The 27,164-nt window shown below is 35.0% G+C and overlaps 1 protein-coding gene across 2 annotated transcripts in view; it reads right to left on the bottom strand.

Annotated features, from left to right (window-relative positions):
* The window catches only part of CDC27 (cell division cycle 27), a 98,544-nt gene continuing 71,380 nt past the window's right edge, over nucleotides 1–27,164 (bottom strand). For both annotated transcript variants that reach the window (XM_077164013.1, XM_077164014.1), the window contains exons 13-19: nucleotides 15,449–15,601; nucleotides 14,547–14,755; nucleotides 12,260–12,377; nucleotides 8,920–9,048; nucleotides 5,154–5,228; nucleotides 2,771–2,927; nucleotides 1–573 (exon numbers count right to left, since the gene is read on the bottom strand). In XM_077164013.1, the coding sequence (XP_077020128.1) occupies nucleotides 491–573; nucleotides 2,771–2,927; nucleotides 5,154–5,228; nucleotides 8,920–9,048; nucleotides 12,260–12,377; nucleotides 14,547–14,755; nucleotides 15,449–15,601 (924 nt within the window). In that variant the 3' untranslated portion in view covers nucleotides 1–490. The remainder of the gene's footprint in view (nucleotides 574–2,770; nucleotides 2,928–5,153; nucleotides 5,229–8,919; nucleotides 9,049–12,259; nucleotides 12,378–14,546; nucleotides 14,756–15,448; nucleotides 15,602–27,164) is intronic.

Raw genomic sequence — 27,164 nt, 5'->3', positions numbered from 1 at the left:
TTACTGTTATAGGCAATGTCTTTTATTGTTCCATCTGGCACTTTCTAACACCATTCTTGAAGAACCTAGAAATGAAGGTCAGTTACTCTATCAAGAACAGAACCAAATAAAACAAATTTTTGGAAAAGAGACCAAGAAATTCTGGTTCATCACTGCTTTCCCTATCCAATGGTTCCTTCAAGATAAAACACAACTCTTCCTTCCATGATAGCTTTCCAACAAAGGTAGATTAAAGACAAAAAGAAAAGAAAGTCCCTCACCCTATCCCCCTAAATTGTCATATTGGTGAAAGAGCCGGTCTTGTTAGCAGCTAAATATTGCACTGCCTTTCATTCTGTGTACAGTCAGGGTCCAATGAAAGTGGCACACTCATGGTATAGTGATGGATGATGACATTGCCGGCTCAAGAGTGAAGACTCAGTACATGGAAGGACAAGAAACATGTCAGCACTAGTCACACATCCAGTTGCAAAAGTCTGATTTCCAGAAGTTAAAATTCATCACTTTCAGCTGCATGAAGTTGTGTGTCATCTGCGTCTGTCATGCTGCTCTCCTGGGATTCATCTGTTCCCACTTTAAAAACAAACAAAAGTCTACAGTAAGGTATCTGACAAATATTTTTTTTGTCGTTTATGAAAACAAATTAGGAAAACTGCATTACATTTAGAAAGATAAGCCCCCTTAAATATGTCCATATCCCAATTTCCTTTAATAAAATGCAATTCAAGTATCTTATTTTATAGCATGTCTGAGAAGATCAGTTTATTGCATATAACCTTTAAGGGCTTTAATTAACCAAACTGCTTCTCCCTAATGAATTCCTTATTCCTGCCCTAGGGTTCTATACATGATTAGAACTAGTTTTCTGAGAAACTGACATTACTCTCCACCCTCAATCTGTTGCTCTACTCTGGGATAGTCCTTGCTAGTCCACAGAAATCTAGAACATAATCTTCATTTTAAAAATGAAAACAGATATTACGATTTTAGAAGTTATACTATTAATCAGAAGCTTTGCAACAAATTTTCTGGAACAAAGCCATTTTAGTTTATCTTATGTGAAGTTTCTCAATTCTCTTATTAAAATTTTATTGAAGTCCCTTGAAGGACTAGAGAAAAAATATGGAACTATTAAACTTTCCCATCTGGGAAACCCCTGGTGTGCTCTCAAACATTAAGGACTTGCCCTTGTGAAACTCATTTCTGTAGAGGAGAAGCTAAGACTACTATAATTATGCCTAAGAGCATAATTGCTTCTAGGAGCAATTCACGTGTGGCTTCTCTCTCTCTAAGCCCAACTCTGCAAAGAAAATCACTACCCTCCCCACTATGGGGGACGTGATATTCAGAGGTGAAAGTCTTCCTGACAATGTGGGACATGATTCCCAGGGATGAACCTGCCCCTGGCACTATGGGATCGATAATGCCTTCCAGCCCAAAAGGGGGAAAAGAAAGGTAACAAAAAAGATTATCAGTGGCTAAGAGAGTTCAAATAGAGTCAAGAGGCTATTCTGGAGGCTTCTCTTTTGCAAGCTTCAGTTAGATATCGCTAGATATTGCTAATTGCCATGGTCTGCTAGACCCCAACCAAAATTATGGCTATTAACCCTAAAGAACACCTAGGGATCGAACTGAGACTCTATACAAATTTCATGCACTAAAGCACTTTCCTGAAACCCATTACCGCCAAAGGATTTCTACGCTAGTTAAGTCCTGAAACCCAGAAGGGTTAGCCTCTCCAAGAATATCAATTAATTCCACCCCCCCATCTATACTATACCTTTTCAACATGAAAAAAGTTAGGGTATAGCCCAAACAGCCTTATAGAGTTGGAGAAGGATTAGAGAAGAAGGAGTTATAACAGGGAAGATAGGAGTTAACAAATGAGTATGACTGCTATATTGATGCTTCTTTTAGCCTCCAGTTTTGGAGCAGCTAGAAGGAAAAACCTGAAACTGTGAACTGGTAACCCACACCAAACTATGAAATCTGTTCTGCAGCTGCTTGTTGGTGTATACTTTAAAATTATTGCTTTTTCTCTTTTTTTAGTATATATATATTTCACAATAAAAATGTTAAAATAATTTTATTGATACACTGAGCCTTGGTCTACACCAATTATTTTAAGACATACCCTCAATTTAGGGATAAAGATTTTACTGCCTTACACTATAAATCTTAGTTTCTTCCTCTTAATCTCTAAATTTACATACATAAGCCATATATTCGGATTCTGGACTTATAGCATAGAATTTAAAGGCCATTACTATAGTTCTGTCACTATTTTAAAATGTACACAAATTTTATTGTACATTCACTTAGAATTCAAAATCTTCTCAACCTTTCTTCACATCTAACATCTTTTCTTCCCCTATGACTTTCCTATGAGGCAGTTACATATTCATATGTAAAATGAGGCCCTGTAAAAATCAGCAATGAATTTGTTAAAGTCTTAGAGAAAACTAGATCCAGAACTGAGACTAATTACCTGACTCCATATGCACTTTGTTATATCACCATGTCCAATTTCCCTAAAATTCCATTTGATATAAAGAATATATCATGATTAGTAAAACAAAATAAAATACGCAGCCCACATATTGTTTTGCATAAAAGGTAACTTTCTGAATACTTACAAAAATGTCTGTTTAAACTGTGTATTAAAGATGTATTTGTCCCAATGTACCTAACTCTGTTGTGGTATTTCACCAGATCTCTAATTTGAGTAATGATATACAAAACAAGACTATTTCATACGGATGATACTCACTGATCTGTTCTTCTTGGGTTATTGGCTCTTCATCATCTGGAAGGTAACGCTTATCAATCGCTTCTTTAATCTGGTTATTGGCTCCTTTAGGATCTAAATCCATAGCCCAAGAGAAATTCATCAGGGCGAGGTGCGTTTGACCTAACTTCTTGTAAACCTAAAAATAAACAAGCAGCACTACATTTTTCATTAAGTTGTGAGTTTTAACTATAAAATCCTAAACATTCATAGTTTAAATTAGGCTCCTCATTCATGTGTTCTAAGCCCATTCTGAAGTGTAGGACATTGTTCACCCTACAGATGAACTTATAATAGTTGGTGAGTTTCTTTTATGCATATAAACATAGACATAATATTCTCAGGGACTATTTTCATTGTCTCTTTTTATCAGGTGCCAAGCTTCCATGAAATCTCACTTTGGCTGGAACAGTAACAATGGGAATAAATGGACTGTAAACTGCTCAATTAGCATTCATTTACACTGTTTTTTCTTTTTTTAATGGTGTTATTATGTCAATTCTCAACACCTGTCCACTATCCTCAGCTACCTTAACCAACTGCCATCTGGAGACCCAGTCTGTGAAGTCCTGACTAGTGTGACTTGAACATCTCAGAAGCTATTTCTTTTAATCAAGGACACACGGTACCTTCATATTCTTCTTTTTGGGGGTCTCTGAAAGACAGTTGGAAGCTAAGGGATTTATATGAGGTAGCCTCAGTTACGTACTCATTACTGGCCTTGGGCTGCAAGGGTTAATCTACTTACAAATCCATAGTAGGGTTAAGATATTAGGGTGTGTATTCTTGCTCCATTCAGATATCATCTTCTTGGATGCTAAAATTAAATCATTCTTTACTGTTTTCTGGAGTTCTGAGGAAGCTGGCTCTGCTAGTTTTTGCTAGCTGTTCAAACATTCTGTGGGAGAATGGCACCCTGGAGCATCTTGAAACACCATCTTGGTTGACAAGAAGCCCCTCAGCCTTTATTTTTATAATGCAGTGAAAATAGTCATGCTTTATTGCTGGTTATATCACACTTGTGCATTGTGAAAACACGAGTAAAGATTGTATAAACAGTCTGAAATCCTACCATTGTGAGATAACTACTAGTGTGGATGAGTTGCTAAGCGGTGGCTGGAGATCATCCTCTATGGTCCTCTCTCCCTTCCTTCCCCTCTCCATTCCTCTCTCCCTACACATTTCATTAAAATAAAGTCTTTTTAAGTTTAAAAAAAAATTATTCTTCAGTCCAATGCTCTCCTAACTGAGCTACTTCAGCGAGGTGATAAAAATGTATTTGCAAAGTCCCCTGGGGAGAAAGGAGGAAATACTAAATTTTCCCATTTGTGGAATTCCTGACTCTTGCAAGCAGTGGGGACAACCAATCAATAAGGTGAGTCCTTGATCTTGGGGTTCAACCCTATGAAGCTTATTCCTGTGAAGAAGAAGCTAATTCTACTTATAATTATGCTTAAGAGTCACCCCAGAAAACCTCTTTTGTTGCTCAGATGTGGCCTGAGCTAACTCAGCAAGTGAACTCACTGCCCTCTCCACTATGTGGGACGAGACTCCTAGGGGTGTAAATCTCCCTGGCAATGTGGGACAAGACTCCTGGGATGAGCTGGGACCTGGCATCATAGGACTGAAAAAGCCTTCATGACCAAAAGGGGAAAGTGAGACATGAGGCAAAAAAAAAGCTTCAGGGCTAAGAGATTTTAAACAGAGTTGAGAGGTTATCCTGGAGGTTATTCTTATGCATTACATAGATATCTCGTTTTAGTTTATGGTGCATTGGAGTGGCTAGAGGGAAGTACCTGAAGCAGTTGAACTGTGTTCCACTAGCTCTGATTCCTGAAGAAGACTGTATAACTATATAGCTTTTATAATGTGATCATGTGATTATGAAAACCTTGTGTCTCATGCTCCTTTTATCCAGAGCATGGGCAGATAAGTAAAAAAACAAGGAAACATAAATATAGTGGGGGAATAAGGGGTAAAAAAATTTGGGCAGACTGAAATACTAGTGGTCAATGAGAAGGAGGGGAAATGGGCATGGGATATATGAGTTTTTCTTTTAATCTTTTTTTTCTAAAGTGATGTAAATGTTCTAAAAATGATCATAGTGATGAAAACACAACTATGTGATGATATTGTGAGCTACTGATTGTATACTTTGAATAGACTGTATGTATGTGAAGATTGCACTAAAAATATTAATAAATAAGCAAATAATCCTTTATTCCCAGAGCCCTTAATTCAAAGTTCTAGGTGGATTTACTGAAAAAAGAAAAAAAAATACGTATAAATAAGTTTCATATTCTTCAAATGTTAAGATTTGCTATGAAAGTCAGTTTAGGGTCATGGCTATGACCCCAATCTTTACCTTTCCTATTAAGAAGTAAACGAGGGATTCTTTGGGAACAATTTGTTTCAATTCTTCAAGTTCTTGTAAAGCAGACTGAAAAAAGCAAAGAAAAACATTAATATAGAAAATTTCACTATTTGATAGGCAAGTGTTTTGAATTTGATTTTCCAAATAATCTTAACAGAAGTGGGGAAAAATTCTTGATCTTAATCAATGCACTTCTTTATTGCATTAATTCTTGTGGTGAAAACAAAATTTATGATAACAGGGACTAATACATATTATAGTATTTATCAGGTGTACAATGAAAGACACCTATCTCTGTGAAATCTGTAGGTGTGACAACTCTTGTTGTTGTCACCATTTTACCTAAAATAACCTATCACATTGTGTATTAAAGTGCTTTGAAAACTAAGTTGCAGAACAAGTCTGAAGTTCAGTGAATGGCCCTTCTCCCTGCTGCAAGCACTGAGCTTTGAATACCAATTTACCATTTCATTTAATGATGAAGAGGCTAAAATTTAACCCTGTGAATTAAGTTAAAACTAGTAATCACTTTCTTTTTTCTGGCAGAAATCAAATTTACCTTAAAAATAGGTAAGAATGATTTACCTTTAGGAGAGGGGATGATAGATGGGACTGGGGCAGGAGGAGTCTTCTACTTTTCATTTGGTAGCTTTTGCTATTTTTTGAATTTTCTAATATTATATTATACTTTCTCTTTAATGTCCACATTTAAAAGTTATTTACTTTTTGCTTTATTCTCTATGCATTTTTGCCGTAAAATAAAATCCAGTATAGGTTAGATTTAAAAAAAAAAAAGATAAACATCAAATATCTATTAACAGGGGGGTATGTAAGTGAAAAAAGGCAAGCAGTGTATTAATTTCCTATTACTACTGTAACAAATTACCATGACTTAAAACAACACTTATTATCTTACAGTTTTGTAGATTTTAGAAGTCCAACACGATTCTCACAGGACCCAAATCAAATTTCTGACTACAAATGGAAAAGGACTTTCACTTTTAAGGACTAACGGGATTAAACTGCCTATCTCAAGGTCCATATCCTTAATCACATCTGCAAAGTCTATTTGCCGTCTAAGGTAACATTTTCACAGGTACTGAGGATTAGGGCATAGATATATTTAGGGCACTATTTATTCTACCTACCACAATAGTAAAACCCCACTTTGTTACAAACAATTTAAAATACATAACAACAATGAGAAAAAGATCTAGAAAAGTATGTACTGAGTTGTTATTAAAGCACATTCACTTTACAGTTTTTATATATTTATATTACTTGAAATTTTTTTAAACAAGCATATTACCTTCATAAAAATAAAAATAAAAACAAAAAGATACAAAGACTAAAGCAGGGATCAAAGAGCTAGTAAAGGTATCAGATGATTATGGAACTTAGGTAACAAGGGAATTCCTTTCATCGTTGGTATCTTTAGCACATGTGGATTCACTATATCATCCTACCAACCACAGTGATGTTTGAAAATTTTCACAATAAAGAGTAGGATAAAAAAGAGTGAATTCAAAACTGACACACGTTTTCAAGAGTAATGTATCTGTTTAAATTAAAGTTTACATACTGCTTTTTATTTTTTGGCAAGTATGGAGGAGCAATCCGGTGTATCTTTTTAAAAAAATTTAAATATTTTTCATTATTTGTTTTTATTTAACTCAAACTAGCTATCAACATAAAAACATTTTTAAAAACTCTAATATTAGACTATTCAGCTCTTTTTGGTCAATGACACTTGATTACTTAGTTCTCGCTTGTCTCCAACATGTAGTAACATAATCTATTACAAAACATCTTTAAAAGTTTGCAACAGGTTTTATACATGTATAACTAGATCCTAATAAAAAAACATGACTTATTTATTAGTTTTGCTTCTAAACATTTTTATTCCACATAGAAGCTTATTAAAACTAATAATCATAAAAAGGCTAATAGTTTTCAATAAAATGCCAAAATACAGCACAAACATATATCCAGGTATTGTTTATGTTTTTATTCTTTGCTACTCAAAATATGAGTGCCTGTTTGAATGTAATCAATCTGGCATTTCCTCAGCCACTGTCAGTTAACATCTGCCTCTCAGAAGGCAAGCATCTTGCAGGGCTGAGTAATTCTGGTGTTTAAAGGTTTGTATTTTTAATACAAAATGCCCCCTAAACAATCAACAGCTTTATTTGGTCTTCAACCAAAGAAACAGTCATTTCTTCCAACATAGTCTAGTTACAAAGACTTATTGAGAAATAGTGTCTGACACAGTCTCAGAGTTCTTATTTTGCCCTAAAAGGCCTAAGACTTAAATGATTAGATATCTATAGGAATATATTAAATAGGGTAGTAGCTAGCAATGTTTTAGCCACAGAAAGGGTAAGATGCCCTTTTTCCATCATTTGATTTCCATTTTGAGTGAAAACATTTCAGATCAGAACTTGGGCTCCCTGACATAAATAAAGGGCTGATTAGTATGGCACACCTAGTAGGTCTATTGGCATTAAAAGTTTTAAGAATAATAATTTGAATGAAGTCCTTCAATTAAAGAAACTATTAAAGAAGTACAACGAAGCAAAACCATGAAAACAAATGCTGAATTACAATTATTATACCTCAAAGAGCAAGTTAAAAGTTGAAAAGTGTTAGATTCAAAATAAGTTTTTGTAAAAGGACAGAATGGCATTAGAAAATCTACTTCTTCACAAAGAAAAAGAGTAAATCTAGAAGACTTACTGAATAAATGATAAAGAATAAATTATATAATATTTAATCCTTTACGTATCTTTATTTGTCTGCTGTATTTTCAATTTCAGCAAATATAAGTGTGTACTAGAACAGATTTCTGGAGAAAGAGTTTACCAAAATAGATTATGGTCCAAGTTTTTCTGTGTATTTAAATTTGGGCTATTTTCTTTTTCTCTCTTTTTATTTTTTGGTGGTGCATGGACGCTATCTTCTTTTTATAGTAAGTTTTTACTATTTTTAATAAAAATAGCTTGAATTTATTTAAAAAAATGGAACCTGAATTAAAAAAAAAACTTTAGATTCCTGGTATGACTGAATAAATTACAGCAAAAATCCCTTGTCACTTTAAACCTCTTTTATCTTTCTCAATTTTCCTCACTACATTTTTTAAGCTATAGATCCACAATTTGAAAAACATGGAGGGAAGCAAAGAGAGAAACCTATCGGATGGGATCAGGTTTCTTTGTTATACACTCTAATGGCTCACTATACTTTTTCTTCATGTACTCAACATACTTTATGTTTGTGATTATTTGGTTTATGACTGTTCTCCCTCTAGAGGGGTTACTAGACAGTACATTTCCCAAAGGCAGAAAATATGCCTTTCTTTCCACTCTATCTCTAGTTGCTAGCAAGCACCAACACATAGTAGGTGCTCAAGTTTTTTTGAATAAACATACACACATTCCTTTGTCACCTGTTTATACTTACTTTGGTTCTGAGAGGATGGCTTTGTTGTTATTTTTAAGTTAATTCCTTGATGGAAAAGAAAACTGCCTTCCTAAATAGTGATTCTTTATAAGGGATAACCACACATTCCTAAATAGCCACACAATGGTCCTTTCTATGAGTATTTCATGAAAGAAGTAAAATCACAAAATGAAATTAATAGTTTTTGAAAACAGGGAAAATGAACTGTCTTGGATCAAAACTGTCTAAATATGTTTTAGTTTATTATAAAAGACATCCAACTTAAGCAATACAATGCATAAGACCATATCTATCTTACCTTATATTTTTCATTTGCAAATAAAACTGAGGCTCTGTGAAATTTGCATAGAGGGTTCTTGGGGTCAATAACAATGGCTTTGTTTAGGGTATCCAAAGCCTTTTCAGATTTTTTCAATGCATGCTGAACCTACAAGGAATAGAGATCATATTTACATATCCTCTTAATGAAGAAAGGTGAAAACTAAAGAATATGACTCAGAACCAATATATAGATAACAAAGTCTTTAGAAATTGTTTTATGGTCTATCTGGACGGTTCATTGGGTTAAATGGACTTAGTTCATGATTATCAAGCTACTAATATATTACCTCTAAAATCTCTTCAAATTCTAGTTCAACTGTTTTCACTTTAAAGATGAGAATAATGAAGTCCAAAGATGTTATATCACGTGCTCTGAGCTCAGAACCTAGGTCTTATGGCTCCCAATCTAGTGCTCTTTCAGTCTCCATTATGTATTCATAATGAAAATCTAGATTCTATCTTTAGAGCAGATATTTGGATACCTTTAAGTCTAAAAGGCAAGCAAAACCTTGGTTTTCTCTTCAAAAGAAAAGCCTGTAATATCTGGCTAGAAAATAGTCACATTTCAACAGGTTGTAATAAACGTATAACAGGTCCTCCAAACATGAGAATTTTGATAACTGTGTCCAAAGAATCCACAAAAATGGATTCTTGTGTCCAAAGAATCCCTAGAAGATTCAGCCCTAAATCTTACCAACCCTATTTCACTCAGAACTGTTATACCTTTACCTATTTTAAGAATTTTTTTTTTTTTTTGGGAAAAAAAAATACTTCTGCTTTACACATTTGTAACACTACTAATCTTTAATACTGGGAATAGGAAATTTATTTAAGTTATTTAACTTTAATTATCTAAGTTATTTTAAATTATTCAAGTTATTTTAAATAATTCACAATTTAAAAAATAAAAAAAATTACCTAGCTTAACTATTCATTTACATGCATATCTTCATATTCTTCTGTGTTCTTACCTTGAAAAAATTATATGCAAATATAAAGTAGGGTGCATGGATGTGGCCGTGGACTTTAACAACTTATCACAAATATTTAAGAGTGGATATTGCCAACATCTGGCTGCCTAATCTTCTATGCAACTTTATTTGCAGAAGGTTATTATTACATGTGGACAAATATTGGATTGAGACCCAAAATACTAGTACCCTAAGAGAAAAGCATACTCTGAAAACTTCTTAAAATAAATAACCCAATACTGCAGGGTGCTGAAAATAGATGGTAATTAATATTTTAAAATTTCAACTTATGTGTGAGACTAAAGCAAAAAATGTTTATTTGGTACAAAATTTATATTTTGACTAGTGCATTTCCTAATACAACTTATGTAGACAGCTTAACTGAACACCATAAGTACATGGAAACTTGAGTAGGGCATGAGATTTTGTTGGTTTGTCCAGACTCATGCCCTGATAAATCCCAGAGTGATTTGAACAGTGAATAAAAAAGTATTTGCAAAGTCCCCTTCGGGGAATGGTGAGAACAGGGGAAAATTCAACTTCCCCAAGTTGAATTCTTGATATTCTCACAAGCGGTGTGGACAACCAAAGCTATAGGCTGAGCCCCCAGCCTTGGGGTTTGTTCATACGAAACTTAACCCCACAAGGACAAGTCAAGCCTACTTAAAATTAGTCCTAAGAGTCACCCCCAAGAGAACCTCTTTTGTTGCTCAGATATGGCCTCTCTCTCCAGCCAACACAACAAGCAAACTCACCACCCTCCCCCTGTCTACATGGGACATGACTCCTAGGGGTGTGGGCCTTCCTGGAAGTGTGGGACAGAAATCCTAGAAAGAGCTGAGACTCAGCATCAAGGGATTGAGAAAACCTTGACCAAAAGGGGGAAGAGTGCAATGAGACAAAGTGTCAATGGCTGAGAGACTCCAAACAGAGTTGAAAGGTTATCCTGGAAGTTATTCTCACGCATTAAATAGATATCACCTTGTGATTCAAGATGTAATGGAGAGCCTGGAGGGAACTGCCTGAAAATGTAGAGCTGTGTTCCAGTAGCCATGTTTCTTGAAGATGATTGTATAATGATAAAGCTTTCACAATGTGACTGTGTGATTATGAAAACCTTGTGTCTGATGCTCCTTTTATCTACCTTGTCAACAGATGAGTAGAACATATGGAATAAAAATAAATAATAGGGAGAACAAATGTTAAAATAAGTTTAGTTTGAAATGCTAATGATCAATGAAAGGGAGGGGTAAAGGGTATGGTATGTATAATTTTTTTTTCTGTTCTCATTTTATTTCTTTTTCTGAATAGATGCAAATGTTCCAAGAAATGCTCATGATGATGAATATGCAACTATGTGATGATATTATGAATAACTGATTATATATGTAGAGCGGAATGATCAAAATAGGAATGTTTGCATTTGCTTGGTGTTTTTTGGTATTTAAAAAAAAAAAACCTAAATTTTTTAACACTCTGTTCTATAACTTTGGAAGAATCCTTACTGTAAAACATATCCAACTTTACTAAAAGGTGTCAAGAGATAATCATTTGATTTGCTTATGTAGATAAAGTGGTGACAGAACAAAATAGATTTTAAGTAGATATATTTCCTCTATACTTGCATGGTATCTAACTATAAAGACATTACCATGTCACTTTTTAAGCAAAATATTATGGTTGATTTCAGCATAAATACACAATAAAGAACTACTAGAATTGGTCCCTCATATTAAATAGTGAAATTTCAAACTAACATAATTTCCTCATATTTTTCCATTCCAAAAAGACAAAATTATTTGGGGTTGGGGCACGTGGGGATGAAAGGAACTTTACGGAGAAACTAACTAAAAAAAGATTTTAAAAAGCGAACATATCTTTCTACTATCAAAGTACACTTTAGTGTCAGGTATTTTTAAAATATGCAAACATAAAAATGGTGATTCATGTCATCTTAGAAGAATTTAAATTAGTTCTGATATACTGCTATCACTCAGAGGCTTAAACACAGGGAAACAATGCCTTAAAATATCAATTATTTAATTCAGGAGTTAATATTAGCATAAGAAAATGTGTTTTCAAAAATATGAAGAATCTCATTTGAGACCCATATCAACCCTATGAGCTGGGCAAGGCAGGTATTTCTGTCACTCATAAAACAAACTCAGAGAAACTAAGTGACTTGCAAGATTCGGTGATTTTCCAAAACGTGATGGTTTCGGCCAAAACAAGAACAAAAACAGAAGTCCCAATTTTCATTATATAGCAATTAGGTCAGTAACAAACACATTTCAAAAAGAGAATTAACAGAGTAATAATATTAGAAATTATTAGAAAACTACTTACTACTCCAATGTGGCAAAGTAAGACTGAACTTTGAGGGTTGATATCAAGTGCTTTCTGGAAATGCATTTCTGCAAGGCTGAATTTTTCTTGTTTGTAATAAATCATTCCTAAGCCATACCTGAAAGCATAAAACAAAACAATTTCAGAGATAAGAACTTTTGGCTGTTAACACATGGTTCAACTTAAATGAGGGTATGTACGGAACCTGGAATTTTAATAAACCAGTGGAAAATACTAGTGGTCTTATAAGGAAGGCACAAAAAGTATCAGTCATGATAAAAGGCATCGAAGCAGTCAAACATTTAACAGAAGGAGTCACTTTTACAAGTAAAACAAATAAATCAATCAAGCAAAACTATGACAGTAGGGGTGAAAAACCCAAAACACATCTTTAAGCCCACCACAACAATCTATGTTTAATAGCTAATTTTTACTGATGGTTATTATGTGTGTGCCAAAAACCTTGCTAAATGCTTTATATGAGTTATCTCATTTAATTATTAGAAGAACCAAGGAGGTACAATTTAAAATTGTTATCAATTTTAAATAAGAAAACTTAGGCTTAAAGAAGTTAAATAATTTGTCCAAAGTTATACAGCTAATAAGGATTCTAAGCAGACCCTTCCTTTATGATTCTAAAACCTGAACTTCTAATCAAAAAGCTACATCCATATGTTGTGTCCAAATGTATATATATCTTATATCATTAGAATTACAGTATGCATAGAATCATGTTTGACTTTCCTTTCTCCTGCTTACTATATCAAAAACATGCTCCCATATCTATAGATTTCAAAATTATAATTTTTAAAGGCTATGTAATGGTATATCAAGTTGATATACAGGTACCTCCTGAATTTTTAAAACATCAAATAAATAACGAAACATCAATATAGTATGAATGATTTACATTAACAAGACCTCTTTTGGCCACTAAATGATGATGATAATGGGGAATAAGATCCAATGCATAAGAAAAAAAGCACAAATATTTGCTTCATATGAGTGGCTTTCTTTACCATTACAGTGGGGTTACAGGTAAAGAAAACATAAAAAAGCTCTATGCTAATGATCGTGAAGGTGGAAATAACAAAAGAAAGGCTGGTTATGCTGAAGTTGGAATAATAAATTTGTTCAGCATTTGGTTAGATAGTTAGACCTAACCAAAAATCTTATTGTTTAAATTCCTCCTAGTAAAACTTTGCTAGTCTGGATTTTCCTCTTTTTATCTGACAGAAACAATTATTTTAATAAAAGTTTCTCAAGAATGCAAATATTACAATATAGCAGAACAGACACTACACATAAATAAAACAACAAAGGTACTTTTAACAACTGAGTTCTTTAATATCACAGAAAGTTTATATCTCTCTATCATCTGCAAACTTGACTGTTTCATGTTAGCAAAAGCTAGCAATTATAAGGCAATTTTTCAGGCCATGCAACTACACAGAAATTAAATATGATACACTAAAAAACATATATACCAAGTACAAAATTATAATCATATAATGCTTTAGATTTAGTGACAAACAGAAGGATAAAACTCGACTGCTATAATAATTAAACCCAAATACAAAAAAAAAAAAAACTGACATAAAAGTACTATAGTTCTAATTTCAGAATTATACTTCTCCCTTGATATTTAACCTATTTAGTGGGTTAAGAAAATACAATAAAATGCTGGCAGTAAATATGATACTGAGGCAGAAATAGGAAAAAATTGTTCAGGTACTCTTTGTTTGATAACAGCATGAGCCAGGTAGTAACTTCCTATTTGTTTACCTGTGCCCAAGTACAAAAAAGTAAAATAGTAACACTACTTAATAAACTAGAACACTGAATAGAAATAAATATTCATGATTCTATGTCAAAGAACAACCACTAGAGAATATTTATTCTTTATTATCTCTTTATGATAAAGACAGTTATAGTAGTCATACTATTCCTCTTCACTTACCAATGACCTTCTATTCTAATCACCATTTTCATATTCCAAGTAACAAAACAATTAACAAAGCCAACCATTTGTAAAAGCTTGGTAGGAGAAAAGACTGAAACTATTGATTATAAGCACCTAGTATTTTAATGATCATTAGTTAATTTAATAGTTAAGAGCATACATTTCTCATAAAAAAACCAATTCAATTAGAAGTTATGAACCCCTATGTACTATCCTTAAGTATTAATCACCAAATGCATGATAGTAAAGGGATATCTAACAAGAAAAAACTGAGTGTCAGCCTCATTAATAAAGACTTAGCCTATGCATTTTATTAGCACTTACCATGCATTATAATGTCTAGGATTGACTCTGATAGCATTTCGAAAACAAGCTAATGCTTTGTCTAGTTCTTCAGTTAACACGAACTCATGTCCTAAGAGAGTATAGGCATAAGCATAATTTGGATCGACTTGGATAGCTCTCTGAAAGAATTTAATTGCAATATCATGTTCCCGTTGTAAACTGAAACAGTTTCCTGCAGCACACCAGGCCTTTAAAAAAAGGAAAACATTGTGAATTACTGATTATATATGTTAATGTTTTATTCCGTTTGTTAAATTTTTTTAATAAATAAATTTTAAAAAATAAATAAAATTAAAAAAAAGGGAAACAAAAACCAAATACACAATTAAAAATTGTTTTATTTTTTCCTAATTAACAATACCAAATCTATGACTAGAATCAAGCCCCCAACCCAGCTTAGAACATAAAAACAATAACAGAAGAGTTTTAATAGATAGTAATTCAAAACTTAACTATATTAAGAAAGAAAGTCTAGCTAGACATTCTTGAGATGCACTGAAATATAGTTCCTACAGGAGTGGAGCATGTAACATTAACAGTGTATATGTTTTAAAATGACAACTGAAATTACACTGTAACTTAATTTAAAATCAGCACTTATTTCAAACTACAAAATTTCTGTTTAATGAATTCTAATCTTGGTGGCAACAGCAATTTTAACAGTTAAATCTTCATTAGTTCTAAATGAAATATCTGCTTTATGTTTTGTCTATTTGCGAATATGCATAATATATTCTAGGACTTTTTCTTCTTCTCTGGGTCCCTGCCTAAAAAAATAAGTGTGGATGACAGCAAATGGTATTTGAATTATTTAGTTCATCTCCACTTGTTAAAAGTGATTAATTGATAACTATGCAAGCACAGTGTTTCAATCAACAAACCTCTGGTGAATTTTTATCCATGTCTGTTAAGTCTTTTGACAGAACTGAAAGAGCAACATCTTTTTGAAGATGCCAAAGTGTTGTAGAATAGATCTCCATGCCTTCAACTCTGTAATTCTCAATCCTTCTAACTTCTGAGAATATTCTTTCAGCCTGAAACAGAAAAACTAGTAAGAAGAAAACGAGCTGATACAATTTACATTTATACAGGTAGAGCAAAAACTCTTCTCATAGGACCTAAATGCTGTTATGCATTAAGGTTTTTATGTGAAAAGTAGTAATGACACAAGGCCAAATTAAGCAACCTTCTGTGGTAAGCCAATATAATATATTCATATAAACATTTAACATGATTTTTACACATATAAGTCACAGTAAAAACATGAATTTTGTAAAGAAAATTTAAGTTCCAAAAAGAGAGAAGAAAAATCTAGTTAGAATTTTAGAAGGACAAATCAATTACCTTATTATCAAAAACATGTCTGAGGCTTTTAGTTTTAAAAAAATTTTACAAACACTACGTCTTGTCCCCTCACAATCCCCCTTATCCTGCTCTCCATCTCTATGAATTTGCTACTTCTAATCATCTTTTATAAATATCATACATTTTCTGTCCTTTTGTTTCTTGCATATTTCTCTGAGCATCATGTTTTCAAGGTTCTTTCATGTTGCAGCATATCTCAACTTTACTTTTTCTTATGGCTGAATAATATTCCATTTTGTGTACGTACCAAATTTTGTTTATCCATTAATCTGTTATGGCATTAAAGTTGTTAGCTTTTGGCTAGTCTGTATAATGCTGTTTTAAACATTGGTGTACAGGTATCTGCTTGTGACTATGTTTTCATTCTCTGAGTATATACCTAGAAGTGGGGTAGTAGAGCCTGGTTAAATTGTAATTCTATATTTAACTTTCAGAGAAACTACCATATTGCTTTCCACAGTGGCTGCACCATTTTACATTCCCACCAACAATTCAACAGTTTCAATCTTTTTTTCTGCCTCCTGACACATTTATTTTCCATTAAAAAAAAAAAAGCCATCTTTGTGTATATGAAATAGTATTACTGTGGTTTTAATTTCTATTTTCCTAGTGGTTAATGGTGTTGGGCATCTTTTCAGGTGTTTATTGGCCATTTGTATATTTTATTTGGAGAAATGCCTATTCAAGAGCGTTGATTTGTCTTTTTGACAAATCAAAAAATTGGGTTGTCTTTTTGTTATTGATGTGTAGGAATTCTTTGTGTATTCTGGATTATTAATCTATTATGTGATATATAGTTTGAAACTATTTTCCCATTCGTAGGTTGTCTTTCACTTTCTTCATAACTTCTTTCAGTGCATCAAAGTTTTGTTTTGTTTCGTTTTTTGGCATGGGCAGGCTCAGGGAATCAAACCTAGGTCTCTGGCATGGCAAGCAAGAATTCTCTTATTCAGCCACTATTGCACAGTCTCCCAAAAGTTTTTAATTTTGATGAAATCAAATTTAACTATGGCTTTTCTTTTTATTCATGCTTTTGGTGTCATATCTAAGAATCCAGTGCTGAATTCCAGGTTGAAAAGATCTGTCCCTACGTTATTGTGCTGGTTTGAAACTGCTGTGTACCCCAGAAAAGCTATGTTCTTCAATCCTGATTCAACGGTGTTGGGTAAGATTTTTTTTTGACATGGGCAGGCTCCAGGAATCAAACCCAGGTCTCCGGCATGGCCGGCAAGAATTCTGTCAATGAACCACCATTGCCTGGTATGGGTGGGATCTTTTTTGATTAGGTTGATTACATGGAGATGTAACCCACCCAATTATGGGTGGAACCGTTTGATTCAGTGGTGCCATGGAGATATGTCACTACCCATTCAGGGTGGAATTGCTTACTGGACTCTTTTAAGAGGGAACCATTTTAGAAAAAGCTTCAGAGCTGACACAGATAGGGGTGTTTGGAGATGCAGAAGGAAAATGTTTCTGGGGAAGACATTTCAAAACAAGAAACCAGGAAAGAAAGCTAGCAGATGTGCCTTCCCAGCTGACAGAAAAACCCTAAATCAAGGTATCTTTCTTCTAGACGCAGTACTTTGGACATTTTTAAGGCCACAGAACTGCAAACTTTAAATATAATAAATTCTCTTTTAAAAGCTGTTCCATTTCTGGTATATTGCATTTTGGCAGCTTTAGCAAAGCAAAACAATTATCTTCTAAGGGTTTTAGGTTTAGCTCTTATTTTTAGGTTTCAGATATACTTTGAGTGGATTTTTGAATATGGTGTGAGGTAAGGCTCTATGTTCATTCTTTTGGATGTGGATATTCAGTTCTTTTTTTAACACCACTTGTTAAAGAGACTATTCTTTCCCTACTATATGTACTTAGCACCCTTGTTAAAAATCATTGGCCATAAATATGTGGGTTGATTTCTAGACTTTCAGTTCAGTTCCACTGATCTACTTGACTCTTGTTATGCCAATATCACATTATTTTGATTACTGTTACTTTATAAACAACTTGAAGTTAGGAAGTGAGTTTCCAACTCTGTTCTTTTTCAAGATTGTTTTGGCTATCAGGGGCCCTCTGCAATTCCTTACAAACTTGAGGATTGGTATTTCCATTTCCGCAAAAGAGGCTGTGGGAATTTTAATAAGGTTTGCATTGAATTTATATAGCACTTTGAGTAATAATGACATAACAATATTAACTCTTCCAATCTATGAACATGGGGAGTCTTGCTATTTATTTAGGTCTTCTCTAATTCCTTTCAGCAGTATTTTGTAGTTTGCAGTATACAAATTTTTTGTACCTTTATTTAAATTTATTCCTAGATAATTTTATTCTTTTGATGTTATTGTAAATAGACGTAGTTCCTTAATTTCCTCTTTGGATTGTTCATTGCTAGTGTGTGGAAACACAGTTTTTTTTTCTTTTTGCGTTTAAGTTGACTTTGTATACTAATACTTCACTGAATTCATTTAATAGTTCTAATATAATAGTTTTCTTGTGGATTCTTTTGGGCTTTCTATATAAAAGATCAAGTTATCTTCAAAAAGAGAACTTTAAACTCTTCCTTTACAACTTGGATAATTTTTATTTCTTTTCTTTTGGCCCAATTCCTTGTACAACATTAAACAGCAGTGGTGAAAATGGGTATGTTTGTATTGTTCTTCATCTTTAGGGGAAAGTTTTAAGTGTTTCATCAGTGAGTATGATATTAGCCCTGGGTTTTTCATAAATGATCTTTGTTATATTGAGGAAATTCTCTTCCATTACTTCTTTTCTGAGTGTTTTTTTATCAAAACAGAGTACCGGATTTTGTTGAATACCTTTCTGTATCTGAGACAACGTGTGGTTTTTTCTTTACTCTATATGTAGTGTATTACACTGTTTGATTTTCTTATGTTAAATCACCCTTATATTCTTGGAATAACTTCTACTTGGTCATCACATATAATCTTTTCAATATGCCTTTGGACTCAATTTGCTAGTATTTTGTTAGAGATTTTTGCATTTATATTCATAAGGGAAACTGGTCTGTAATTTTCTTTCTTTGTGAGGTGTTTATCAGGCTTTGGTATCACAGTAATGATGTCCTCATAGAATGAATCAGAAAGTGTTCCTTTCTCTTAAAAGTCTGATAATTTTTCTTTAAATATTTGGTAGAATTCACCAGTGAAGCCATCCGGTCCTAGATACTTCTTTGGTAGAAGGTTTTTGATTTTTTCTTTTTGAATGGTATATGACTGGGGTCACATTTCATTCTTTTTCTATGTGAGTATCCCCTTACTGCAGTACCATTTGAATTTTTGCTTTGTTTTTGTTTGGCTTTTCGTTTGTTTGTTTTTGGGAAGTGCATGGGTCAGGAATTGAACCTGGGTCTCCCACATAACAGGCAGGAATTCTTCTACTGAACTACCCTCACACCCCATTTTTGATTCTTGATTCAATCTCTGCACTTATAGTTCTGTTGATATTTTCTACTCCTTTTTCAGTCTATTTGGATAGTAGAGGTATTTCTAAGAATTTTTCCATTTCTTCTACATTTTCTACTTTGTTGGCATACAATTGTTCTTAATATTCATATAATCCTTTTTATTTTTGTAAAGTCAGTAGTGATATTCTCATTATCCTTTATGATTTTAGTTATTTGCATATTTCCTTTTTCAGGCTAGCTGAAGGCTTGTTAATTTCATGTCTTTCAAAGAACCAACTTTTTGTTTTGTTGATTCTCTCAATTGTTTTTCGATTCTGTTTCACATGGCCACTCTAATCTTATTTCCTTTTCTTCTGCTAATTTTGTTCTTGTTTTTCTAGTCCCTGAGGATGTAAAGCTAAGGGATTAATTTGAAATCTTTCTTTTTAATATAGGCATTCATAGTTATAAGTTTCCTCTGAATATTGCCTTCGCTGTATCCCACACATTTTGGTATGATGTGTCTTTGTTTTAACCATCTCTAAGTATTTTCTAATTTCCCTTGTAATTTCTTCTTTAACTCATTGGTTAAGAGTGCTGATTAACTTCCACATGTCTGCAAATTCTCCAGTTTACTTTCTGTTACTGATTTCTACCTTCATTCTATTATGGAAGATACTTTTTATTATTTCAATATTTAAAAATTTATTTAGACTTCTCTTGTGTCCTCATAGTCTCGCCTAGAAAATGATCCTTAATCACTTGAAAAGAATATGCATTCCGCCTTTGTTGGATGAAGTGTTCTATATAGAGCTGGTTTATGGTGTTGCTCAAGTCCTTTATTTCCTTATTAGATTTTCTGTTTAGATCATCTAGCCAGTGCTGAAAGTGGTATATTAGAAACTCAAACTTTTTTTTGGGGGGGGGGGGAGGTGCATGGTCCTGGAATTGAACCTGGGTCTCCTGCATGGAAAGTGAGCATTCTACCACTGAACCACTTGTGCACCCGAAAACTCAAAGTTTTATTTTAGAACTTTTTTATTTCTCTCTTTATCTCTGTCGATATCTGCTTCACATATTTTGCCACTCTGTTAGGTGCATATATGCTTTTAACTGTTAAATCTTCTTGTTGAGTTGACTTGAGGTCTATTTTGTCTGATATTAATGTAGCCAACCGTATCTTTTTTTTTTGCACGGCCAGGTGGGTCTCAGGCATGGCACGTGAGAACTCTGCCTCCTGAGCCACCATGGCCTGCCCCATATTCTCTTCTGATTATTTGTGTGAAATACTTTTTCTATTCTTTCACATTCAACTTATTTATATCTATGGATCTAACTGGGTCATACTTTTTCCTATCCATTCTGCCAATGTCTGCCTTTTGACTGGAGAGTTTAACCCATCTATGTTTAAGAAATTACAAATAAGGGAAGATTTACTTCTGCCATTTGCTAGTTGTCTCTTGTAAGTCTTATGCAATTCCTGTCCCACCTTCCCTCCATTACAACCTTCCTTTTTGTTTGGATAGTCTTTTATAATGAGAAATTTTGAATCACTTATCCTTTCCTTTTATGTAGATTTTTTAGATTTTTGCTTTATAGTTACCATGAGGGTTACCTTTAGCACATTAAATCTACTACAGTTAAATTTGTGTTGATTCCAACTTAACTTCAGTAGCCTACACATACACAGTACCTATCTCTCTCCATTCCCACCTTTTATGCTGTTTAGGTTACAAATTACATTTTTATGCATTGTGTGCTCAGTAACAAAGATTTCTACTTGCTATTTATGCATTTAAAATTTCAACCTTAATAAAAAGTAAAAGACTGTATTACAAAAGAAAAATGAAAAAACACTGCCATATATATTTATGTAAACAAAATATTCTTTACTGCACTGGAGATTTTGTTTCTTTATCCAGCATTGACATACTATCACTGGAAGCCCCCTTTGCTATGAGCCATATTCTCAGCACTCAGAGAAAGTGGTGGGCATACGGTGTGGATTTTTCCATGTTAAGTGTAACAGAAAAATCAAGAACTACAGTATTTTTCTCTGTTAAACAGCTTTTTGTAATATAAACTATGGTGTTTATAACAAAGAAGAAAATTGGAAAAAAGGGGAGCAGCAAAACCATTTGCTGGTGTGCGCAGTTCAGTGTTATGAAAATAGGCATTTGCAAAGACAACTAACAATTCTGATGGAAATACTGCTTACCTACTTTAGGTAGTGCCATCTAGTGTTCTTCCTTTTGAATACGGAGGACACCCTTCAGCATTTTCTATAAGGCAAGTTTAGAAGTAACGAATCCCTCAGTTTTTGTTTGTTCAGAAATGTTTTAATGTCTCCCTCATTAAGCTGTGCTGGGTATACCATTCTCAGGTAAGCTTTTTCTTTCGGCACTTAAATATGTCCTCCTACTGCCTTTGAGGCTCCATGGTTCCTACTGAGAAACTGGATGTTAATTTTACTATTCTTTTTAAGATTCTGTCTTTGTCCTTGGCATTGGACACTTTGACCATGATGTGTCCTGGTGTAAATGTGTTTGGGTTCATTTTGCTTGGTGTTCACTGAGCATCTTGGATTTGTATATACATCTCTTTCATGAGATTAAAGAAATTTTCTGCTTGTATTTCTTTAAATATTTTTTGTGGCCCTTTATTTCTCTTTTCTTCTCAGATTCCCATAAATTGGTGATCATGATGCTGTCCCACAAGTTCCTCAGGTTCCATTAATTTTTTTTTCATTCTTTTTCTTTCTGTTTCTCAATCTGGACAATGTCAATGTTTTTCCTTCAAGGCTGCTGATCCTTCTGCATCCTCATGTCCAAGTTTTAATAATGGCTTAACAGAATAATTATGTCTGGAAAGGTGATGGAAGAATAACTTCTGTAACACAAAACCTATTTTCCAACAGACTTTTATTAATTAAGGAATTGAGATAAAAACTTAAGTGGAAAAATAGGTCAGATGGTCACCAATCCTATGGCATGGTGATCACTGGCACACATCCATCAATGTTGTACCTACTGGGAATTAGAGTCCCCACCTAGTAATTCCCTTTTCTTCTGCAACCCTTTCTTGACTTTAGGGTCTCTACTCAGCTAGTAGGTCAAATTCTTTCCTCTCCACACTAATCGCTCGCAGATCTTTCCTTCGGTTTCCTTGAAGTTTAAGGCTTTAGGTTATATTAAAACAATTGGTTCCCTATTTTATCAATTAGTAAGTTCAAAATTCTGAAAATCAAGTTTAGTTTGGAATAAGGAATATCTGGATTGTTCCAAATGAAAGAAAATAAGGAAATAGTACTCACAAAACTAGGAGCGTAATTCCAAGAAATGTTTATAAACTGTCTAGAACTAATGTGACGATTTAGAACTTCTCTGAAATCTCTTAAACATTATAAAGATAATGTTTACAGGTAAATGCCTAATTCAATTAATTTAATCCATTATTGGTTATAAGGTAACAGATTTAACCAAAAGTCAAATATAGGAAACTTTTGGTTTAAAATTTTTCAGAATCTAATGTTTCTTTCAAAGTGTGACCATGGTATAGATAGAAAGAAAAGTGATTATGGCATAGAAGTAAAAATAAAAAAAAATGCGTGAAATTAAGTTGAAATGACAGCTTTCTTTAGTTAAATATTTGGGTCACTACTCTCGAAACTGAGGAAATAAAAAAATTGTGTACTTAAAGTATCTGTAAAATTATAAACTAGAAGTAATTTTGACAAAGAGTTTGCTAAACACAAGGGCTTACCTGTGTACATACTGTTTACCAAACACCAAGGAAGCATAATTCAAACATAGGTCTTTGAGCAATGAATAAGGCTTTCAGGATATAACCCTCTATTATTTATTAAACAAAATTACATGAAAAGGTATCTTCTGTATTTATCCTCTGCCTGGAAGAACACATTTCCTGTACATCTTTGCATGGCTCATGAAGGGAGAAAGAATCTTATTACTCTAAACACACTATTTAAAAACCACCACTTGACAATTCCATCCTGACCAAAAGGGGGAAAAGAAGTGTGATAAAAAAGATAAAAAAGAAGTGATACTAATAAAGTATCAGTGGCAGACAGAGTTCAAATAGAATCGAGAGGCTACTCTGGAGGCTGCTCTTATACAAGCTTCAGTTAGACATTGCTACCTACCATAACCTGCCAAAACCCAACCAGGACCATTCTAGCCAACCCTAAAGAACACCTAGGGCAATATATAAGATTCCACAAGGGTTCCATGCACTAGAGTAACCTTCCAGAAACCTACAACCTCCAAATGGTTCCCTGGACCAGACAAGTCTTGAAACCTGGAGGGCCCAGCCTCTCCAGAACATCAGATAGTTCCATCTCCCTACTCCATATTAGTTGCAGACCCTTCCAAAATGAGTAAGTTAGAGTGGTATAGCCTAATCACCCCTAAAGAAATGGACAGAAAGATCAAAGGGGATGGTAGAGTTATACAGAGAAGATAGGATTTAACAAATGAATATGATTGCTGAATCTTTAAATTGGTATCTCTTACAGTCTCCAGTATCTTAGAGCAGTTAGAAGTAAAAACCTAAAATAGTGGAATTGTAACCCTTACCAAACTCTGAAATCTGTTCTACAACTAATTGTGGTGCTGTGCTTTGAAATGTATTGCTTTTTCGTCTCTATGTTATTTTTCACTAGCAAAAAAAGAAAGACAGTTGATTGTGATAAAGAAATATTTATTCCTTCTAGCCTCTTATATTCTGGAGCAGCTAGAAGGAAAAATCTGAGAGATGGTATTGTAGCCCATGAAAAACTCTGAGATCTGTCCTGTAACTATTTGTTGAAGAGTTCTTTGAAAACTATCACTTCTTATTTCCTTTGTATATATATGTTATATTATACAATAAAAAAGACCAGCCCTTCAAGAAATACAAGGAGTTCTGCCGGCTGAAAAAAAAGACAGGATAGGGAGGCCTGGAGGAGGACACAGAATTGAAGAATACCAGTAAGGGTAACTTAAAGGATAAAAAGAGAAAGGGGGAAAAGAATATATAGTTCTGACAAATAAAATAAAAAAGATGGTGGATTCAAGAAATGCATTTTGAGTAATAACTTTGAATGTTAATGGACTAAATTTACCAATTAAAAGATAAACATTGGCAGAAAGGATTAAGAAATATAATCCAGCTATATGTTGCTTTACAAGAGACTCATTTTAGGGCGGCTTAACAATGTGCGCATTTTAGTTCGTCCTCCAGAACAACTGCTGAATAACCAGAAACAGTACAGAGCAGCTCCTGGGGCCGCGTCAGTGATGAGACACACAGCGTACCTCAGTCTGAACCAGCTGGACCGGCTACGAGCCTCCCCAGAACCGTGAATTCCCAAAGCTGTGGCAGCCAGCGCCCCTCCCCCACAGGCTGCTTCCCGGAGGGGAAGGGGACTTCACCAGCAGCAGGGACTGAGCACAATTAAACACCAATTGTGGAATTAATTAACAAATTCTGACTACTAAAAATAAGACCCCAAAACTTGGGTGAACCTGGTCAAAGCAGAGGTTGCTCATTTTTGCCCTGGCGCCAAGGGGGCAGGGCCGACAGAGAAAGGAGAGAAAAAAAGAAGGAAATGGAGGTTTTTGTGGCTGTGTTTCTACAAAGGTTCGACTGCCTTTGGATAAAGCGGCAGGACTTTTCAGGCTGCAACTGCCCCAGGCATAGGCAGAAGTGAGCTCTTTTGGGGGCTTGTCTGGAGCCTGTTTCTTCCCCAGGGGAGGGGTGAAGCCCAACTCAGGTGGAATCCCTCCCTCAAGGAATTCAGACCCCAGGGCATGGTAATTTGAAGCCATTAAAACCAGCCTACAGCCTCTCCTCTGTCTTCACCATGCCCCCAACAAGGAGAGTCTGCTAAAGTTAAAGGTACTGCATCATCTTATGCTGGTGGGACCCGCAGGCAGACAAGCGCCACATACTGGGCAGGATAAGAAAAACAGAGGGAACTTCCAGAGAAGATGGCGGCTTAGTAAAACGCGCGGATCTTAGTTCTTCCTCCAGAACAGCTACTAGGGGAGTAGAAACGATACAGAACAGCTCCCGGAGCCACGATAGAGATCAAAAAGACAGTGAACCTCATCCTGGAACGGCTGACTGGCTGGAAGAAACCGCTCCGGTGAGATCGCCAAGGGGCGCGGGCTTCCTCGGGCCGGGGCGGCAAGCGGCCGGAGTCCCTCCCTTCCTCCTTCCCGGGCCAGCTGGGACAACTGGACAGGCGGTCCCCTCAAGCCGCGGCGGCTAGCGCCGCCTCCACATGCGGCCCCCCGGACCAACTGGGAGAATTGGATCGGAGATCACCAGGCCACGGAGAACGGTGACTGGGGTCCCTATCAAACACGTGGTTTCCCGGTCCGGCTGGGAACGGTGCACTCTTCCGGGCCGCGGCGACTGGCGCCCTCCCGCCACGCTTGGCGCCCCGGGCCAACTAGGAGATTCGGACGGGCGCTCTCCCGAGCTGCGGCGGCCGGCGACCTTCCCCGCGTTCGGATCCCTGGGCCACCTGGCACTCTTCCAAGCCGCTTCGGCTGGCGAACCTACCCCATGGCGAGAGTTTTCCAAAGTTAAAGGACCCACAGCACCTTTTACTGGTGGGACCCCCAGACAAACGTGTGCCACGAGTGCCACCTACTGGGCAGGATAAGAAAAACAGAACCCAGAGATTTCACAGAAAAATCTTTCAACCTGTTGGGTCCAACACCCAGGGAAATCTGACTAAATGCCCAGACGCCAGCAGAAGATAACGGATCACACTCAGAAAACTGAAAATATGGCCCAGTCAAAGGAACAAACCAATAGTTCAAATGAGATACAGGAGTTGAGACAACTAATGCTGAATATACGAACAGAAATGGAAAACCTCTTCAAAAAAGAAATCGATCAATTGAGGGAGGACATGAAGAAGACATGGGCTGAACAAAAAGAAGAAATAGAAAAACTGAAAAAACAAATCACAGAACTTATGGAAGTGAAGGATAAAGTAGAAAAGATGGAAAAAACAATGGATACCTACAATGATAGATTTAAAAGGACAGAAGATAGAATAAGTGATTTGGAGGATGGAACATCTGAAGTCCAAAAAGAAACAGAAACTATAGGGAAAAGAACGGAAAAATTTGAACAGAGTATGAGGGAACTCAAGGACAATATGAACCCCACAAATATACATGTTGTGGGTGTCCCAGAAGGAGAAGAGAAGGGAAAAGGAGGAGAAAAACTAATGGAAGAAATTATCACTGAAAATTTCCCAACTCTTATGAAAGACCTAAAATTACAGATCCAAGAAGTGCAGCGCACCCCAAAGAGAATAGACCCAAATAGGCGTTCTCCAAGACACTTACTAGTTAGAATGTCAGAGGTCAAAGAGAAAGAGAGGATCTTGAAAGCAGCAAGAGAAAAACAATCCATCACATACAAGGGAAACCCAATAAGACTATGTGTAGATTTCTCAGCAGAAACCATGGAAGCTAGAAGACAGTGGGATGATATATTTAAATTACTAAAAGAGAAAAACTGCCAACCAAGACTTCTATATCCAGCAAATTGCCCTTCAAAAATGAGGGAGAAATTAAAACACTCTCAGACAAAAAGTCACTGAGAGAATTTGTGACCAAGAGACCAGCTCTGCAAGAAATACTAAAGGGAGCACTAGAGTCAGATACGAAAAGACAGAAGAGAGAGGTATGGAGAAGAGTGTAGAAAGAAGGAAAATCAGATATGATGTACATAATACAAAAGGCAAAATGGTAGAGGAAAATATTATCCAAACAGTAATAACACTAAATGTTAATGGA

The sequence above is a fragment of the Tamandua tetradactyla genome, chromosome 6 (assembly GCF_023851605.1).
Source record: "Tamandua tetradactyla isolate mTamTet1 chromosome 6, mTamTet1.pri, whole genome shotgun sequence".
In the NCBI taxonomy this organism is placed as follows: Eukaryota; Metazoa; Chordata; class Mammalia; order Pilosa; family Myrmecophagidae; genus Tamandua; species Tamandua tetradactyla.
The sequence above is the reverse complement of the archived record's forward strand: the minus strand, read 5'-3'. Positions and strand labels throughout refer to the sequence as shown.